The sequence below is a fragment of the Python bivittatus genome, unplaced genomic scaffold, assembly GCF_059951505.1.
Source record: "Python bivittatus isolate LINGU-HERP-01145 unplaced genomic scaffold, Pbiv_v1 ctg000570_np1212, whole genome shotgun sequence".
Taxonomy (NCBI): domain Eukaryota; kingdom Metazoa; phylum Chordata; class Lepidosauria; order Squamata; family Pythonidae; genus Python; species Python bivittatus.
The window spans coordinates 17,279,142-17,301,142 of NW_028277097.1; the positions used below are offsets into that span (position 1 = coordinate 17,279,142).

The 22,001-nt window shown below is 37.5% G+C and overlaps 1 protein-coding gene across 1 annotated transcript in view; it reads left to right on the top strand.

Moving 5' to 3' along the window:
• Window positions 1-22,001, top strand: part of LOXHD1 (lipoxygenase homology PLAT domains 1) — a 149,729-nt gene that overhangs the window by 39,289 nt on the left and 88,439 nt on the right. Inside the window, exons 13-17 of the mRNA XM_088152998.1 lie at window positions 2,424-2,559; window positions 6,538-6,692; window positions 9,562-9,722; window positions 18,566-18,642; window positions 20,282-20,478. Coding sequence (XP_088009124.1) covers window positions 2,424-2,559; window positions 6,538-6,692; window positions 9,562-9,722; window positions 18,566-18,642; window positions 20,282-20,478 — 726 coding nt within the window. The remainder of the gene's footprint in view (window positions 1-2,423; window positions 2,560-6,537; window positions 6,693-9,561; window positions 9,723-18,565; window positions 18,643-20,281; window positions 20,479-22,001) is intronic.

Here is a 22,001-nt window from a genome sequence, read left to right on the forward strand (position 1 = left end):
TGATCTAAAATATTATTAATAAGGATGCAACGTTTTGCAAATCCAGGAGTTGAAAACATCCTTGGCTTGGTCTTAAGCATGTCTACCCAGAATTAATCCCTCTAAATTCATGTAACCTGCTGTCTAGTTAAATATTTTTTGATTAAAAACCTTATAGTGTAATCCTATATGTTTACCCAGATGTGAGCTTATTCTCAGAGTTTAGCCCGGGCCAACCAACAGGAAGTTCTGAATTATTAGACAGAAGATATAAATTTCTTAAATATATCGGAAGTGCAAACAGTTTAAATACCAAAGACTTCAGGTTCTCCTTTAACAGAAGAGAGTGTTTCTTCTTTCTCATTTTAGAAGGATTGCTTTTGCTAGGTTTTCCCAATTCTTCTCAACTCCATTTTTACTCATGTGTATATTTAATTGATAAAATATTTTATTAACATTTAAGTCACCCTGCCCCAACTTTGTGCCCATTAGATATCCTGTGATATCTATTACCTCCAGAATATGCACTGCATTAACAGACCTTGGCAATTACTTTAAAATGTTGATCCCTGACATCCTCTATATTTTAATCGGGGGGGGGGGGGTATTTATATTTTTATTGTTTTTATTGTCTTGGTTTTTAATTGTAAGCTGCCCAGAGTCACCCTCTGGGGGAGATGGGTGGCATATATATTTAATAATAAATAAATAAATAATAAAAATAACTCCACAGAGGCACTACTACTCTGTTTTATAATACAGGTAGACTACAGACCTGGGAAGCCCAGTGCTGAACAATAGTGTGTATTTCAAATTTAGATATCCATGGATCAACCCCAGATATCTGTGAGATCCACATTTCTTTTTGGTTGATTTCTTTCCTCTTTAGACGTAAATCTCTCTAACACCTCCCTCTAAAGAAAAGTATGATCAGATTCATATACTATTGTAGTACCATAGGTGGCATTTCCAATAGACTATTTCCTTCAATGGATAAACTTGTCATTTTTTTTCTAACAGTTTTGATTTATGCAAAATTTAAGAAGTACAAACCTTGCCACAATAATATAACATCTCTTATATTGAATGTAGATCAGTATTGCAATTTAAAGGGAAGACGCCTCCAGTCCGTAACCTTCCAGTTTGTAACATGAATGTACAACATCACTCAGAATAATAGCATAGGCTAGTATTTTACCCAAGAAAACATACCTTGGCAAAACAGAACCAATAACTTCTTTGGGGACTTTCTAACCATAAGATGAATTTATGTGTTGGGTATCTTCAAACAGAGGCTAAGTAGGTGTTCGTTGTAGATGCTCTAAGCTGGACACCTTTATGTAGTAGAGGGTTAGACCTGATGGCCTAAAGCAGGGTTCCTCAACCTTGGCAACTTTAAGACAGGTGGACTTCAACTCCCAGAATCTCCCAGCCAGGGAATTCTGGGAGTTGAAGTCCACCCGTCTTAAAATTGCCAAGGTTGAGGAACCCTGGCCTAAAGGATCCATTCTAATTTTCTTTTATTAAAATTTTACATAGATAATAGCTAGTTAATCAAATACTAAAAAAAGATATACAAACAAAAAAGAAAAAAGAGAGAAAAGAAAAAGACATATAAAAGATGATTTTCCCCTCCCTCCAAACAAGTATAAACATTTACAGTAACCTAAGGCCTTCTTTATTATTACAAAAAAACTCTTCTTCCCATTTGTAATCCCTTAATAGTAGCCAAATTATATATTAAAAAATCATCAATTAATCTTACACAGCAAAAGCAGTAAGCGTACCAGTAATAATAACTCATGTATTTTAACCTTAAACAAATAAATCCATTATGCATTTGAACTATAACTTTCTCTAATAAATAAAACATTTATCCCCATAGGCATAAAAATACCAACAACAATCTCAGACTAAATCTAATAGGTCCCTTGTACTTTCAAACCTATAACTTTCTCTAACAAATAGAACATAGAAAATGTATCCCCATATGAAAATATCTTTAAATCCTCATCATACAATCCTGGTCATAAAAAAATATTCTGATAGTAACAACCCAGAATCACAACTTATACAATTTAACCCTGATCAAATAAGTCCACTTCAAATCCCTTTCTCTTCTTTTTAAGAGACTTGATCTTCAGTTGCTTCTTCAAATAAAGTCCCACATAATACTCTCTTACTGTTTTCTCCCTGTCTGCTTCCATAGTTCCCTTCTGTGGATCCATTCTAATTTTCTGGTTTTTGTGATTCTGCAGAAGGGAAACTTTGGAGGAAGCAGATGAGCTCTGGGGAAGGTATTTAGGGTGCCATTCTGCACACACACACACACTCTCATTGTCATTCTTCAAATTGCTCTCCTTGCTCATATTTTTAGATTCTAAATATGCCTGATATATCATTGTGGATTCATTCTGGCCTAATTTTTTTTTAAACGATTCAAGGTCACTCTTTTGAAAACTCTGACAAAGGAGAAGTACACATTCAGCTGTAGCCGCTGGCTAGATATCAACGAGGATGACAATGAGATTGTACGGGAGCTGGCAGCAGAAGGACCTTTGGTGGCTGAAGTAATCCCAGGTGAGAAGAAAGAGGGAGGGAGGAGAAGCCATGAACCTACTTGGTTTAAGCAATACTAAAGGTTCCTGCTCTGACTTGGCACCCTGCCAATGAGTTGAAACTGTAGTTCCCCAAATTCCTTAGTCAGCATGGCTAGCATGTTGGTTGGGAATTCGTAGAGCTGCAGTCCTGTAACACCTACAGGGCACCGCACTAGGGAAGGCTAATTTAGAGAGAATGAGATCTTGTTGACATATTTTCTTCTCCCTCTGAAATTGGGAGGATGTTGCCTGCTGTGTTTGCAATTATTATTAGTTGGATAACTTCTTGTGAATTTCCATCTTCCTTTTTAAAAATGTAATAATTCAGTACTTTCAGGTGACACTCTCCTTATTTGTTGTGGATCATGAGGATCCATTAAGATAATTAAGGATCAAATTGACATTTGGATAGCATTTACTTACTAATTTAATTTAATTTAATTTAATTTAATTTAATTTAATTTAATTTAATTTAATTTAATTTATTATTTATGCCTTAAACCTATTGTACTACTGACTACCAAAGTCCCAATAGAAGAGAACATATGTAGCTCAGGATTAAACTGTGGAGTCCTTGGTGCTCTCTGAGCTAGGTTATTTGCTTGCAGACCTTTCATTACCTGACTAGGTAACATCATCAGTGCCTATCAGTGCCCAGAGACTACCAAAGTCTCTGCAGCTTGTTCATGGAAGAAGGGATATCAAAGTAAAACATCATTTGACAAATATTTTCTTGTAGTTTATTCACCATGTCATTTTTAAAAAAATAATCTTAACCTGACATTGAAATGGGCACACTTCTTTAGCCTTTTTCTCAAGAGGTTTATTAAGCCAACATCCTGTTGAAATAGCAGAAGACAGCCCACATTTCATCCATTCAGAAAGAAGAAGAAATCTCTCAATATTTTTCTAACAATGACATCTAAGTAGCCCCCTTTTCAACAATTAGAGCTCCTACCTAAACTTCTGAGATGTCACAAGGCTCATATGGGATTTTACTTCTGGACTAGAAGATTAGATTGTCTTCTTTGGTCAAGTTCTTTGGACATCATGGACAGAGCAAGGCTCACCCAAAGCTGACAGGCTCAGTCTGTCTGGAGTGCTTTATCTGCAGTTGAAAGTAGAAGGTTGGTTGATGTTTACCCCAGCTGTCCCTGGCAGCACCAATCTGCCCATTGATCTGTATGCAGACAGGAGCTTTCCTAAGACGTTGTTGGAATGATTACAATTGCAAATGTTATGATTAAAGTGTCAACCAGCCTTTGATGAAGGTTATTTTTAATCCACTGTGTGAAGTGGCTGACTGTGAGGACCAATGCACGTTCCCTGGTTGGGTGCTGCTTGCCAACTGCATGAGGCATTGCCCATAAAGTGGAAGTTTTATTTCTGTTTTTAAGACAGCAGCTGGGTAGCTCCATACAGGTGGACGCTGGCTAGTTAACCACTGAAGTTTGTAAAGCAGGAGACAGTGGTTTCAACAATGAATGGATGTTTCTTTCTGTTTGGCACAAATTTTCCTGTATCTTTCCTTGCCACCCAGAGCTTTAGTTAAGAACAAGAGAGCCCAAAGTCCAGCATTAGCGTTGGAATAGATTTTCCACTTCACTTGAGTTTGCAAACCTCTTTCAGTTCCTGCTTTAAAATATTGAAAATGTGGCTTATGACTATTAGCATTCATGCAAATGAAACTGTGCTTAAAGGGATAACAGATTTCCCCAACCTGCCACTCTTCAGGTGAATATTTTTCAGGTGTATTAGACAGCAAATCCAATCATCCGTAACACAGGACTGCCTTTAGTTGTGTAAGTCAGGATGACGTCTGGGTGGGTCTTAGAATAGGGCTGGGGAGATGTGACCACCTTTAGCCATGGAAACTCACTGGAAACATGGGGCTGGTCGCTGTCAGATAGATCTATCCATCTCTATTATGGGGGGAAATTGGAGACTGACATATGAGAAGGAGAAAAGGAATTTACTCTGGAGAGGTAGAGAGAGCAAAGTTGCATGCAATCTCAAGCTTAGCTACTGAACATGTTTGGGCTTAATAGTAATTTCATTTGCTTTCTCCCCACCTGTGCCAGTTTGAAAATTAAAGGAGATACTACAATGGGTAGAGGTGTAGGGAAGGGACAGCTTTAAGTCCCAGTGCCTTGTATGTTGGCTATTTGAGTAGGATCCATATTTTAGCATCTGTAGAGTTGATGCACCCATGGGTGTCCACAGGAGGAATAAGGGAGGCATCATTTGCACTATGAGATCATGACATCATCATGGCTTGTACCAGATACTTATGGATGTACCAGGTGGGATTGTGGTACTGGGTGCTAGCACTGATTTCACCCAAATCCTAAGGGAGAACTTTTAGCAACACATATTAATCATTTTGAAGGAAATATCAACATGATACTGATAGAAAAACACAAGCTTACACATCTTCAACAGGAGTCTTTCCTCCCCACATCACAGAATAGTTTTCACCTATTCCTGCAAAATGCAGAGATCTACTGTGGTATGAGATATTTAGCCTAGAACAATTTTGAGGGCAAAAAAAAAAAGAAAAAGAAAAATCCTGAATAGGAGAGTATGCGTTAGTCCTTTGAGGTAGACCAGGTCAGGAAATAGACACCCCATGAAATACTAGAGCTGCTGTATTGATATAGCTATACTAACAGAATCTCGAAAGCCTGACCGTTTTCCCCCTTCCCTCTCTCTAATACCCAAAAGAGTCAAAGTGGAGCAATCTTGAGTTTCTTCTTCACCCCATCATGTCTTTCTGGGCTAAATTCATGTTTTCCCAATGGCTATCGCTGTACCCCTACACCAGTGTTTCTCAACTTCAGCAACTTTAAGATGTATGGACTTCAACTCTCAGAATTCCTCAGCCAGCCATGCTGCTGTTTTGGTAGTTTCCTGCCCCACCCTGCAACCCAGATGCTTAATGTTTTTGTCTTTGCTGTATGATCTCAACCAATCAGGGATGATGTATTCATGAAGCCAACCGGATTTGCCTATGGGTGAGAACAAACTGTCAGACAGGATTGCAGATTAGGATACTCATAAGAATATGCATTCTACGTGTACTAAAATATATTGCATGTAGAATGTGACCCAATAATTCCTCCTTGTATATTAGAGCATTTCCACTGGAGTTATATAGCATGGGAAGAGAGAAACTCTTGATTGATACTGAAGCTCAAGCTCAGATACTTTGGCCACCTAATGTGAAGAGAGGACTCTTTGGAAAAGACCCTGATGCTGGGAAAGATGGAAGGCAAAAGGAGAAGAGGATGGCAGAGGATGAGATGCTCAGATAGCCTCACTGAAGCAATGAGCATGAAACTGAGCAAACTCAGGGAGGCAGTGAAGGACAGGAAGGCCTGGCGCAATATGGTTCATGGGGTAACGAAGAGTCAGACATGTCTTAACGACTGAACAACAACAACAAGAGAGAAACTATTATACCTGTTTGATGTCCAATAACAAACATCTCCGGTGGCCTTATAAAGGACCCTCTTCAGTTGTATGACTTTGCCTGCCTGCTTAAATTATCCTTGGAGACCCCTTGCAACTTCTATCTGGTTGAGGTGCTGAGGAATTCTAGGGACGTTCTCTGGCTCATTTGTATTCTCAGTGATCTTCTATCTGGGTTGGAGTAACAGGCTTCTGAGATGGCAAATGGGCTAAAACTGTCATGCTTTTATGAAGTCTAGTATTGAATAGAGCACAGTGTTGCTTGGAGTGAATGGCAAGTTTTATGTTTATCGTAGGAATCGCCACTCTTAAAATGCAAGATGTATAAAAGCCCATAATATCTTAGCAGAATTGCAGCAGGAGACCTGACCTGTGATGCAATACACTCTGCAGAAAATACAACTATATGGAAACACACACACCCATCCACCCCCCCACCCCCACATGCATAGACGCTCAACTTCATTTTGGACTGTTTCATTTGCAGTGATCAAGTACCGAGTGACTGTGTGTACCGGGACAGTGAGTGGAAGCGGGACTGATGCCAATGTTTTTGTTTGTCTCATCGGGCAGCATGGAGACACAGGGGACCGGGTGCTCCAGAACAGTGTGAACACTGTTAATAAGTTTGAGAAAGGCAGTGTAAGTCTCTCTCTCTTTCTGTATTTGCTTAAAAACACAGCTGCATACCTTGGGGGGCCGCATCTTCCACAGGTCAGATCAGCATTGGGCAGGGCTACAGCCAAAAATGGACTGGGTGACTGATCTCCCTTGCTCAGATACCCACTCCTCTTTCTTGTTCCTCTTCTTTTCCTTTCCACCCAACAAGCTTCTTCCAGGAGGGTCCGGTGACTGCTTGCTTGCAGACATTTTGAAATTACACTGAGACTATCCAGGCATCCCAAGGGAGCCTTCCAAATTAACTTTGTAAATAACAATTGGATTGTAATTTCTGTTGTGTGGAAGATGCACATCTAAAAACTGCCTGAGTGGCATTTGGATGACCCCTGACTAGCGAACAAGGGAGTGGGACTTGTTTCTACTTCTGGACAGCCATAGGAGGCATTTTTTAATTCTCCCTGGGACAGCTTTCACTGCTTCTCAACATGCGAAATGGTCCTTTTTTGAAATTGTTACTGCAATGAAATTGAATGGGATGACCAACTTGTTTTTTTTTTAACCTGGTGGCCAGTTTTCTATTTCTTCCCTGCTTGGGGGCTACAAAAGATGGCTGGTGAGATCACCAGAGTAGGATGGGAGAGAGGTTGGGAGGTCAAAGAGCAAAACCCATGCCTTCGCCTTGCAGACTTAAGTCACCCATTTTACTCTGTCAGCCTTACCAGATAGACCAGACAGGAAACATGCCCAGATGAGCTAATCCTACTTTATTGTAAAGCTACATTAACAGAATCTTGCAAGTCTGAAAGTACAGTTCTCCCACTGTCACCCTTATAGCCTGAAAAGTTAAGGAGGGTCCCTTCTGAGCCTCTTTCTCCATCCTTTATGCAGCTGTAGGCTATGCTGTCTCTTATCTGACTGTTCTCTTGGCAGCATCTCTTCACCCCATCTCCCAAGGTCTTTCTCACATATCATTACATTAACCCAGGAAAATCAACCCCATATGGGGGGACTGGGTTTTCTAAAGGGTTCTGTTAGCCTTAAGGCTATCTATCTTGTCCCTTAAACCCCATAAAACTCTCCCTCCAAAAGGTCTGAAAACATTGGTCCCATGGACTCTGAGGGTGCTGGGTATGGCATGTGGGCTTTTAAAATTAATAAAATCTTTGCTATTTTAAATAGATTTTAACATAACCAAAGAATATGGGGAATTGGAAGGGGGAAGAGTTAGTGCAGAGATGTTTTGTGTCATTTACCCCAAATACAACAGTTTCTGAAGGGCCAAGCCACAAAAAATGATTGGGTTCACACATCCGAGAAATCCATGATGTGTTTTGTTTGTGTTTGGCTAAATATGCTGTGCAAATCAGCCACTGTAGTTTCTAAATCATGGTTTACAGTGGAAGTGCAATATCTGAGAACCTTGGGCTGACATACAGCTCCACAAAAACTTCTGAAGGTTGTTATCCAGTTACAATTTTCAGTTGAGTAGAAGAGGGAAATTATTATACAGGCAGAAGAGTAATTATTTTAACTATATTTATTTTAAAAATTGGCTTAATTAAATTTAAATGGAAATTAGATGAAATTAAATTTAGCTTTTTTTCCCCCTGGGCCCATCTACTGTTACCTGGAGTGTAGCCCCAACATGATACTCAGTTTAAGGGGTAAAATGGCTTTATTAAGCCTTGCAGGTGATTTAGGTACTCACTTTGCTTAGTAGTGATTGTGAAATGGGCCCTGATCCTAACCACACATGGATAACACCTGTCTCTGTGTCATATGGACCCTGCTGTGGCCATCAGATGGTGTGCAGCCCTGTTGTAATTGATGGATGAAACAGAGAAACAATGCAAAAACGTCTGCAATGTTATCCATCCAACTGAAGAAAGAATGTCCCAGGTCGCTTATAAATAACTTCCACGCAGGCTTGTCTTAGGAGAGGTGCATTTGAAAGGGTGGAAATCAAATGGAAAGGCACTCCCGTTCTTGTAACTTTAAACTTCCTGGAAAAGGACATATCTATATTGAGACTTTCTATGTGATAGCCTTCTGTTGGCAGAATTTTTTGGTTTTCTCTAGACCATGAAATGGATGTGCAAATATGCTGTAACTGGTTGTAATTGGTTGCTTTTAATTTATCTTTTATCTGCTTTTAGCTCTATATTCTATCGTTTTTACTGCTCTGTATTCTATTGTTGTTATTGCTGTTGTTTTTACTGTATTTGTTATATTGCTGTAGCTGTTACTCCTTACTTCAAAATGGCTAAACGTTTTCCTTTTGTCTCCAGCACAGGGAGGGGATGGACATATCTGCTTTTTTCTATGTGAAAGAAAGCATTTAGTGGAAATTTTGAATCTGGCAAGCAGTTTGCAATATTGTGAATGCCTGGCAAACAGGCACCTTATCACAACTTGTTTCTGAAATGATTTAAATCAAACCATCTCCAAAGCTAGAGTACAGATGTATCTTCCTCTATGTAGCATATTTAACAATTACATTCTATATAGACTGAAATAAGCCACTCTGTTGCTTTAGGATTCTCTCATTCTTCATTCTATTTACTGCTAATTTTCAGGGCACAAAATAATTATGTATGTTATTCAAGTTCATTGCTGTACTCTAGTTACTATTATTAATATAATTTTACATTGTATTTTAAAAGACTTTAAAATGCGTTGCTTTTGTGCTTGCCCTCCCAACATCCCTTGGGAATAGGCTCTTATGCTACCCATTTCACAGATGGTAGAAGTGAGGAAGCTCAGCTGTTTAAGGCAAGTCAATGAACTTTTTCCTTGATCCTCATCCACCTCTTTAGCCGTCTAGACAGTGCCTGTGGAGCTTGACCCTTCTGCCTACCATTTTAACGCTTTCTTCTTTCTTTCCATCAAGGCTGATGAATTCATCATTGAAGCAGTCCACCTGAAGCAGGTGAGCAGGGTGAGAATAGGGCATGACGGCAAAGGAGGAAGCAGTGGCTGGTACCTTGCCAAAGTGATAGTGAGGGAAGATGGACAACCAGAAAGTGAAGCTCAAGAATTCCCATGCTACAGGTATAGAACGGATGAGGATCTGCTGAGGTACTAGGCCATTCAGCCAGGTGTCCAAGACTAGTGCCTGCTAGCCACAACATACTCCCTTGGCTTATGTAGATAGAGATCATTATTGTATAAGACCCAACATTAAAACCTTATTGTAGGGCTATAGTGGGTATGCAACCGAAATCAGCCATCTGAGGGTAACAGTAGCCCTCAAGAGAGTGCTCCAACCTCATACCAACAAATAAAAATCAATCTCGGACCATTAAAGAGAAACAATGAATGTTTGGAGGGTCACATCAAACTTCTTCAATGTGATTTATATATGCTACAGAATGAGGTGGGCGAAGGCTGAAATGAGAGAGCTATATCATATCAAGCTGGAATGGCAAAGCAGTTGATGTTTGATCCATGACACTTCTGGATCAGAAGGTCTACCTTATTATAAGATTCTTTTAACAACTAATCTACACAAAAATGCATGGTGAGAACATGTTTAAGTTCTTATCAATGCATTTTCCCTCAAAGAATGAGCTGTGAAAGCATTTTGATTCCTTTTTGAGTTCAGAATAATGTCAGATGGTTAAGGAAATGGAAAAGCTGATCAGTTTCAAAGTTTCACATGGGGCATTAGTCCAGTGGTACTAATCAGGTCTGTGAGTGTTGGAGCCCATAAATACTGTAGGTTACTGCACTTCGGGGCTAACATTTGTGAAAAAATATTCCATATATGTACAAACTTATCATTAGACTGTCCTGATGACATAAAGTCTGAACCAAGCATGGAACAAGATCATTCAGAATATATTTTTAACACACTCAAATATCTAAATTGTCCTGTCCTGTCATGACTCAGATTTCTCCATGGAGATTCACTTCAGCATCTAGTCCAGTGGCACAATGCATTTGATGCCCCCCCCCCCCCAAAAGGGAGTAGGGAGGAATTAAAACTCTTTTGGAGTTGTTTGGTAGGAAGAGAAACATACTATTGCATTCAGGGACCGATAGATCCCTTTTATAGTAGTGCTTTTGATCAGTCATCCAAATGTTTGGGATGTGTGGTGAGGTTGTGAGGAATGAACAGATATTTGCTGTCACAACAAACACAGTTCACTGTTGGCCAGACTCTCCTTTTCAGCACTTCTATATATACCCCTACTTTCTCTTGCAAACAAGCAACTATTTCTTTCTTTTTTTTTTAATGAATCACCCTTATTTCCATTCTCATCCTCCTTCAGTTCATTTGTTGTCACACTTTCTGATTCTATCCTATCCATTCCTTTCCTCCCACACTTTCAGAATATGTATCTTATAGACCAATCTTTTATTTTGCTGGACAATAATTGTTCACTCGTGCTATTTTTTACTTAAATTCCCTCCTTTATTCTTTTATCCCTTTACAGACCATTTGTTAATTAGCTTCCACTTAAAATTAGAGTTGCAATTTGTCAAATTGCCAATGATACCAAACTGTTTATCTTTCTGTCTTTTGTCCTCATCAATAAGTTTTCTACACAACCTCCCCATTCTATTTTTCCTCACTGATATGTGTGTGAGAGAGAACGTGCATGTGTGTGTGTGTCTGTGTATTAGTTAGGGTGAATAGAGAAGTCAAGGGTGGAGAGGAATCATGGATTGATCAAATTGCACTGCAATTTGAGACACCTCTGAAATAGAACAAGTGACTTAGGTCAAAAGCCTACAATTCAAAAACTCCTCCTCTTGTATCTATGGGTTTTTAAGTCATGCTTCATCCCCTCATAATGATTTAACTCTCCTACAAATTTAACCCCTTCAGATAGGAACAAATAAGTTGCCTATGTTTTTCCCATGCTATATCATAGAAGGACAGAGGTCCACTTTTTCTGAGTCACACTTAAGAACGGGGAATGAGTTGGGACAGGAGAGCTGTGTGGCTAGCAAATAACGGTTTAGGTTATATCTGGAACCAAAGATCTGGCTTTGAAGCAGGCGATCATTGCATGGTGGTAGTAGAGACATAGCATCCCTGGAAAAAAATGGAGTTAAAATGTTTCTCCAACATTTTTTTTAATCTGTAAAGAAGTTTTATTTTTTTTTAATGTCAAGGGGCATTTAAAACTTGGAATTCTCTACCATCTGCATTCAGCTTCAGCAGTCTACCACCTCTGTCCCTACTTCATTCTCCAGCAATATATAGATTAGAATGGCATTCTTACTTTATGCTACTCCAGAGAATAGGATTCCAAAACCAAGAGGTTCCAATCATAAGAAAAAGGAAGGTTAAACCAAGAAAACTCCTGAAGATTCCTTGATATTTTCTTCCACAAATTGAAAAAAATGTATTTACCCCAAAGGAAGATAACCCTGAATTCAAGACCAACCTACCCTCCCAAATAAGATTAGATGGAGAAGCAAATTTGTTTCCCTTACCATATTCTCAGTGAATCTCAGATGACTTTCCCATTTTAAAACTAATTACTGGGGGAAACTAATCTTCAATTCAGATGCATGCAGTTTAACTGTCTCCTTAGACACTTTTTTTTAAAAAAGTGGCATTAATTCCTGTCTCCCATCCAGTATTATGGACATGCAAACCAAATGGCAAGGTAAGCCATAATTTGGTCATTTTTTCCTGTCTCATCTGACATGAGCATCAGTTAGCATTTTTCCTTCGCATTATGGCTGCGTCAACTTCTAAACTACAAAAAGGGAATCCTCTGATCATAAAAACTGATGCATGGCCCTAAATTTCAAACATCCTCTTCCCACTTTGCAGAGTGGATTCTTCTTCAAACAGGGCTGTTCTTAAAAAGACCCATTCCTTAGTATGTATTTCCTCAATCTGCTATTCCTGACGTTGCTTGAATGAGTGGGATGCTCACACTCCTTTTGTAACCATACTTTTAGGGATAGAGTATGGTGAATTATGCCCTCTACCATTCCCCCTAAAATTTGAGTACCATACCACTTTATGTATAGGGAACTGGGTTTCAGTGCTCTGGAAGAAAAGATAGAACAGGTTTATGGTGAATGCAGATGATCTTTTTAATCTCAGTTGTTGTTGTCACTGTAAAATAACGATATTCTAACTTAATTTGGGGCCATCGTTATGGGTTGGAGAGATTAGAAAATACAGATGTGCTGCCTCTCTTCCCATGTGCAGAATGGGAGAGACTGTAATTCATATCACCAGCCCCCTTTTTTGCCTCTGAGAAAAATGTCCTTTGCTGTTCTCATACCTCCATTATCTCAGCCTTCCAGATATACAATCACATGACAGCCTGCAGAGGAAGCAGCCAACCCAGTAGTGACTCCTGTAGTTCCCTGTCAAGATGGCTGCCTTCCGTCTGTAGGTTGCATCATGGACTCCTAAGACAAGACAAAGGTGCAAGCCAGCTGCATCCTCCATTATGAAGGAAAGCAGACATCTCCATGACCTGTAGATTTCGGATGACACCCATTCCAGGCCTGCTGGTCAAGGAGACTTCCGATTTCTTTATGGTTTTGAAAAGCATAATCTTGATCCACGATGATGTGACACATTGACCTTGAATATGGTTGATGTAAATGCTAAATCTACCACAAGTATGCTGCTGAAAACAGCATTCTTGTGGACAGCAGTCCTAGGTTTTCATTTGAATTAAGAATCACTAAATTGGAAAATGGACTCTCTTTGGAAGAAGGGTGAAGAGGAGATATATTTATTCCATTTGAGATGGTGGAGATGTTATTTTATTAAGAATCCATTATTCTTGATCTGTTTCCATCAATATTCAGAATTGAATACTTGATTGACCCAATAAGATTTGACCAGTTGATTGATTCAAGGTTGCCACATATTGTCAAAAATGATCAAAGCAATATGGTAAAATGTTGCTATACCATATATTATCAAACAGTGACCCTGAAGCATTAACTTTATTGCAGTACAGCTATTTCAACCACTATCTTCAATCTAAGACCAGTTCTTCACAGGAACATTATAGGCAGACTGTCAGATTCGGAGTGATACTCTTTAATACCTGCAGGCTCAGGATTATGGGAGAGGATATCCAACACACCTAGAGGACCTTAAATTGAGGCAACAATATTCCCTATTGATTATTACAGGGTTCTATGCCACCTCTTGGACATTCTTGTAATTATATTCCTGTTTATTTCCTTCAAAACTAGGAAGTAAACAATCCTGTCGGTGCTAACAAAAAGCAAAAATCAATACAATGAGATTTTGCAACCTGTACAGCACAATAACATTTTACTGAACATGGCCAGATTACATGCATCCTGCCTTAAGTTCCTTCTTTCTAGTTCCTTTTGTCACCATGTGAAATTTCTTCTTAATGCGCCTTCAGTGTCTCTAATCAATGATGGTCAGAGAATTGTATGTCCAGTTGTAAAACTTTCCTCAGTGGATATTCAGCTACAATGGTATGACAAATAGCAGCTGTTCTGTTTACACAAAATGTTCAGTATTCAGCAAAAAACATTTTGATGCAGTCCACTTAGTATGAAATTATTCTTGCTTAGTGTCAGAAACATCAACTAGTTACATCAGCAGCTGCAGGAAAAATTGTCTACAAAAGCAGCAGAATTTGTTAGTAATTGGTAACTGAGCAGAATTGTTGACAACCATCTTGAAATGCTTGTTTTGAATCCAAAAACCCGTCAAAGGGGCAGTGGAGTCAAGGATATCTTGGAGAGCTTGTGACTGAAGTGACAGCAGACAAGCATCAGGAACTCTTCACCAGTGTAGTAACTTAATCTCTAGTCATTAGATCCTACTTCTGGAATAGGGGTTCTGTGCATCAAAAAGGATTGCAAAACACAGGTACTCAGGCCCCGGTTGGGGGAAGGTGGAAGGAAAGCAATTCTTCAAAGACTTCCATTCTTAAAACACATGGTGATTTTTGTCTTTTTTTCACAGACTTTCCTTACACCCTTCCCCTGTTTCCATTCAGCTGAATCAATCTTCTCCAATTTGTTAACGGTTCTATACTTATTATCAGCCTCGTTTCTAAGGTGCAGAAGGTTCCTTCTTATTTCTTTCTGACATAAGATCTATCACTTGCCATAGCCAAGGATTATCATCCTTAATTAGTGCTGAACTAAAGTGATGGGGAAACTATGTTTCTTCTGAAGTGATTTTTTTTAATGCTAGTTTGCACATCAGTATTACGTTTCAGTGGAAGACAGAAAATGCCATTGCTTAAGCAAACATGTTAATTGCCCTGGTCTGTAGTTGGTTAAATGGTATAGAATTAATCTTTAAGTACTATGGTCTACATCTTTCAACTTCCCTTTTTTATTTTTAAAATAGTTTTTATTAAAAGATTTTACATATATAATAAGAACTATATTCAAAGAAAAAGATATAGTAAATGTGAAAGAGAAAAAAAAAAGGAAAAAGACAAGAAAAAAGAAAAGAAAAGAAAAGAGAAAATAAAAGAACGGAAAACATGAAAGGAAATATAAAGAAATGGCTTCCGGTCTTCCTCTCAGCAGTTATACATACAATTATAACCAAACCTCTCTCTCTAAGATTGTATCATAACTCCATTCTTCCTATAACCCATTCTTTCTAATCATCAAAACCATAAGTCACAAAATCATTTTCTTTTTTACACAAAAAGTCCATAAAGGGTTGTAAGCCACCCAGAGCCCTTTTTGTAAGATGGGCGGCCATATACATTTGATACATAAATAAATAAAATAAATAAGGGGTTTCCAGTCATTGATGAATGTCAATAATGACCTTTCTCTAATCAAAGAAGTCAGTTTGGCCATCTCAGCAAGTTTTGTGAATTTCACCAACCATTCCTCCATGGTGGGTAGTGCTGTGCATATAATAGTCTTGGCACAGTAATCATATACTGAAATAATCTTCCATGACTCTTTTCTAACTGTGTATCTATCAGTCCTAAAAGGAAAAGTTCTGGCTTCAACTGAATATTAATCTTTAAAATCCTCTGTATCAATGTGTGTATTTGAATCCAAAATTTTTTAGCTTTTCCATATGTCCACCAGGCATGATAGAATGTCCCTCCATGTTGTTCACATTTCCAACATACATTTGGAATGCCTTTATGTATTCTAGATAATTTCTCTGGTGTCATGTACCAACAATACATCATTTTATAAAAATTCTCTTTAAGATCATAACATAATATAAATTTCAGTCCTTTTGACCACATATTTTCCCATTGATCTATCTGTATATTACAGCCAAAATTATTAGCCCATTTTATCATACGTTCTTTAATCTGTTCTTCTTCCATTTCAAATTTCAAGAAAAGTTTATACATTTTAGCAATTACATGTTCATCATCTGTATACAACTGCACTTCAAATTCTGTCTTCTTTGCTCCATACCATAAGTCTTTTTATCCATTTTAAATCTTTCTGATAGATGTAAATGGGAAAACCATTGACAACTATATCCTTTGGTCATTAGTTGCTTCCTTGATTTAATTTTATATTCCCCTTGATGATTCTCCAGTAATTCCTGGTATGTTAACCATTTGTCTTTGTCTGTTGTGTCTCTTCTGTAAAATGCTTCTTGGGCTGAGATCCATAGAGGTCTCTTCAGACACAGCCTGGATTCATATTTATTCCATATTCTCAGTATGGCACATCTAATAAAGTGGTTTTTAAAATCCACATTAACTTTCACTTTATTGTACCATAAATATCCATGCCATGCAAACCTCAGGTTGTGCTCTTCTAACTCTAAAAATTGTTTGCTTCTTAGCAACACCCATTCTTTCATCCAAACCAAGCAACAAGCTGCAAAATATAATTTCAAATCTGGCAAACCCAATTCTCCTCTTTCCTTTGCATCCTGAAACACTTTGTAAGTGTAGCAAGAGGATGAGTTTAATAAGGATACATTTCCTATTCCATCTCTCTCTCTCTCTTCAAGTGAAGGCACTAGAAGTTGATAACAGCTAACCATTTTAGATCCCAAGAGAATTTTCAGGTGAGTATAGAAGATACTATTTCTCTGGAACATCTGTTATGTAAAACAAAACTTTCACTGCGAGACACCAGTTAAATTTTAGGGCTCTTTTGAACAGTAAGAAACTTAAAATACAGTTCAAATATTCTGAAATGTTTCCTACATTTTGGTTTCTTGTTGGGGGTAGGTGATTCATTGTAAAAATAGATTGATAGATATAAAACCTTTTTTCTATTCCCAAAATTCTGTAGATAACCAAGGACACCTGTATAATCTGAGTGTCAATTTCATCTTTATATTCTAAGTATTCACCTTGTTTGATTAAACCAAAGACAGAATTATTTCTTGGATTTCCACTCTCTAATAATTCAACTTGTATGGTGTTTTATCACTTTGTAACCTTTAAGAAATGTATGCAGAAAAAATTCTTCACTTCTGAAAGGTGTTCTTCAATGATGTAGTTCCTCTTTCCAATAGATCAGTCTTCCCTAAGAAGAAAAACAAAATAACTCCTTGGGAAGCCTTTTGTAAATGACCAGCTTACATTAACAAATATCAATTTAAAAACACACACACACACTTGCAAAATCAGTTAAGATGACTGACGCTGTCCGCCAGAATTTTATCTGCCCTCAAATGCTAAATTCAAAACCATTCATCAAAATAAATTATATTACATTGATGAATTGTTGCTCACAATTACTCATTGTTTATGAAGAGCAGTCACAATAGGTGTCTTACTTCTTTTAAAGTAGTACACACGAGATTTAAACAGTACCCATTTTGTGATCTACTTTTAATGTCCTGCCTCAAATGTTACTGTATGCTTATATTTGCAATTCTCCATTAAGGTAACAGTAAAATCCTTCTTGAGTTGAGACTGATTCTCTGGCTGATCTTGAAAAAAGCTAAGCAGAGTCTGGTCTGGGAGAGCATCAAGAAATCACAGAGTTGAAGGCTGGACTATGGAAGAGCAATGTATCTATCATCTATCTGTCAATATCAGTAGAAGGCAATGACAAATGATTTCCATTCTAATGCCAAGTAAATGATATGATCATCTAGCCTGTTGTCTGTGAAGTCAACAGGATTGAACTTGACATGAAGAACTCTTTCCCTTGATTTCTTCTTTATAAAATCTAGAAATAAAACAAATTGGGATGGGTGGGAGGAAACAATGACAGGTTTTAAACTCCATATATAATTAACTTCCTGTATTAAAGAAGAGTATCTGGAAGACAAGGTAGTAGAAGTTAGATAAAAAAGTGTTTTATTTATTTATTTATCAAATTTATAGGGCGGCCCATCTCACCAAAGGTGACTCTGGGAGGCATACAATAATCCAGTAAAAACAGCACATATATAAAAACAATCATATAAATATATAAAAAGACTGTGTTAAAAATTAAATATTAAAATTAAAAGGAAAATATACAAACCCGAAGCATGGAGAGAGTGAGTATATCCACCTCAGTAATGAAGCCATCCAAAAACGTCTCTGGTTCCTTGGACATAACCAGGTCTTGAAGGCCTTATGGTTACGCATGTTTTAGAACATTTAAGCTAGTTTTCAACCTTCCATAGCAGAAATGTTAGACTTTTTAATGAGTCCAAGTCATTATGGCATTAACTGGCTACAAATCAAATTTTTCCTCTCTTGTTTTTAATGAACCTACATCCAATAGTAGAGAATACTGATTAGAAAATGGAATTCAAAGGCTGTACTTCTGAATTTTGTAAGATGTGATACCTCCTTTAAAGGTATGCCAATAATCTGTTTCTTTATTTTAGATTCTGATAAAAATATCCCTCTAAACACACTGCTTTTCTTTCACTATATACTGTCTCTCCCAGAATTATAATAAGTCTCCTGATATTTGATCAATAATAGCAGATAACTTACATTTTATTTGCTAACCAGATGGCTTGACAAAAATGAGGATGATGGCCAGATTATTCGAGAGTTGGTTCCAGATGGGAGATCGTCTATCCTGGAAAGTGAGTTTGCTTTGTTATCACGTGATTCTTTCAACCAAGCTGTTCATTTTTGTTTTAGTTCATGAGAAACATATTATTTTTACCATTTCCATTTGCTGAACCACATCACCTAACAGCTGCAAAAAAGGAATTTCTCTTCTGTTGAATTCACCGCTGCTCAACTTCTTATTTCTGATAAAATTATTTCAGATATTTCTTTTTCTTATACGCTTTATGTGTAGAAGATGTAGGAGTTGACATAGTTGCTATCATCGTATTACATATTGGCTATATCACCCAACATGTTTAACCAGGTGACTTTAAAAAATCAGCGCCTGCATTCACACAATATGGCAAGCTTGATTGATATTAATTGTATTGGGTCTTTTGTTGTCTCAGTGAGTTGTGCAAACCATTTCAGTAGTTTTGTGGCTTGATGTATTGCATGAATTCTAAATATGGGTTCATTTCAGTAACTAGGTTAAGTAGGTTGTATGAATGTAGCTGCTATATAAAAGACAAATATGTCATTATACTGAGAAATAAATTCCAACTGTGAGAAGTCATTAAGAAAAGAATTGTAAAACAGGAACCACATCCAGCCTGATAGTTCCAGAGTTTAGTTTGGAAAGTTAGTCTTTGAATGTGCCACAGACAACATATCTAGCTACAGTAGTAAATTCCAGGTGGGTCAGCTTTCAGTCTGAATCTAGTTAGTACCCCTAACTTTTCTGGGGGGACAGCATGTTGATTGACAAAAGCAGGGAAATAATGTGTAGTGAGATAAGGTGTATTAACCTTTTCCCAGAATTAGTTCAGAGTGCATCAACTAAATATCCCTTGCTCGATGTTTTATGGTGCTCTAAGCAGTCTTCTTCTTTCAGAGTGTCTTGGAATGATCTTGTGATTTTCTTACATTCTAAAAAGTAAGTCAGATTTTTGTTAAGGGGAAGATTAATACTAGCTGGACATGATTTCTGCTAGCATTTATCCCACTATGGATATACTGGGAACAAAACAATTCAATTCATTCCAAGTAGGACTGGTAGAATTCTTTTGTTCCCTTATAGTTTCTTCTTGCACTAGGATTCTCAACCACATAGGCTTTCTGCTTCTTTTATAACAAGAATAGGGAGCAAATGAGTCTCTAGATATCACTGAACTAGGACTCCCAGCATCCTTCACTGATTTGGCCATGCAAACCAGATCTCTTGGGAATTGTGCTTTAGCAGCCTCTGGGAATCTATCAGTTCTCTACTTTGCTTTATAGAACTGTATCATTCATCAGCACTGGAAAGAATATTCTCCTTTCAGGAGCCTGGATAGCTACAGACATCCTGTCTCTTCAAAAACCCAAACCAAACCGGACCAAACCAAACCCACCACCTTTGAAGTGAATCCAGCTAATAGCAAACATATGGGAAAAGTTTCATAATGTTACCTAAATTACATAATTAATTTTTCTTTCATCATTTGCTCATCTAAAGAGTAGTGGTGTTACAGTTTGAGTATCCTTTTCCTCAGTGTTGAGTTTCATTTATGATTTTTTCAGTTCTCCCAATTTTCATTTTTCTCTGCTTTGATCATCCCTGAAGAAAAGACTCAAAATTTTACAGCTTATTGTCATGTCTGTTGGGTACAAATGTTAATATATTCACAGATATCAGTTATCACATCAGTATAAAGACAGGAGATGTTCCAGGAGCCAGCTCAGATTCAAAGGTTTTGATCAAGCTGTATGGCGAAAAAGCAGACACCAAAAAGGAATTCCTCCTGGTTTCTGATAATGACTTAGGCAATTACTTTGAACGTAGCCGGATAGACATCTTTACTCTTGATACAATGGACATTGGGAAGGTAAGAAAGACCTGAAATTATGATGCAGAGTAAGAACTGACTGCATATTTTAAAATAGAAAATGGCTTTTTAAGACTGCTTTTTTTCACTGTCACAGTTTTTCAAATTTCATATCATATCCCATCTGAATTGAATTTTACTATCATATTACAATCAAATAAAATGTAATGAAATAATATTCAGACTTTCATAAGAATACAGGAAGAGACCTGAAGTTGGATCGGGCTAATGGCCTACCTAATACTGCATTCTGTGTCTCACAGAGGTCAACCAGATGCTTTCAGAAGACCCACTGACATTGACAGGAGAGCAGGAATTCTTTTCTAATCGCCATTGGTAGCCTGCCCTTAAGACTTGGACCCTTTCTTTAGTTCCCTTGAAAACCATCAAAACTAGTGGCTGTCATAGCTTCGTATACACGATTGAAGAAGTTCTTTCTTTTATTTTGTTCTGAATTTCCCCACATTTGTTCTAAAGGATTACTCCAGGTTCTAATATGATGAAAGAGGGATTAAAGCATCTGACTAGGTGTATACAAAATGTTCCATTCTGGAACACTAAAACCAATTCTTGTTCTGGGTGACGTACTCCAGGGAAGTTTTCAGATCATCTCTGGAATGGCAATTTGGTGCAATCTGGGAGAAAAGTAGCATGTTTCAAAGTTCTCCAGAAGAACATTCCACCTGCAAGATGGGACTTTACATATATTTAATACTGGCCATTTTTTCCATGCTGTGCATTAATTTGAGTAAGTTTATCAGATCTCCTCTTGTCTCCCTTCAATCTAAGCCCCCATCAGTGTAGTCTATTTTCACAAGAGAGCTCTTGTAATCATCTAATAATAATATTCTTTCTCAGATGTGTGGTGATTAAACTGTACAGAATATTCCATGTGTGATCTCACCACAGATTTATATACTGTACATTATATATTGTAATGGTATTATTATATTCGCAGTTGTATTTCAGTTTCTTTGTGCTTTGAATTATTCTACCCTGGAACCCAGCACAATGGCTGGAGTCACAGAACATGCTTTATTGTGTTAGTTAAAGACCTAGCAATTGCATTTGCGTATCTAAAGTTGGCTAGTTTTAACTTTGGTTAGATTTTTTTTTTTAGGTGATTTAATCTGTTAGGAGAATCAGATGGTTGGTTAGTTTATGATTCCATGTATTGTCTGAATTCAGAAAATGTGTTATATTATTAACCAAATTAAGTATGTTGTTTCCTGTTTGGCCACAACCAACTTGGGCTTCTATTAATATAAGTGTGTTATTTGGACTTTTTATAGCAGAAACTGTCATATCATTATGATGTTATAAAGCCATTTTAAAGCCTATTTAGTTTGGAGACATCCTTTTGGAGCTCTTTGTAGGGTATTTAAAAATTTTATTTTATTTTATAAGCCAAAATCTATCAGAGGAAACTTGGTCACCTCACTGTTTATCCCAAAATCTAGGCATTTGTAAACAAATTGGAAAGAACTGATAGTTAAAGGAGATTTTGGCAGTCTATATACACA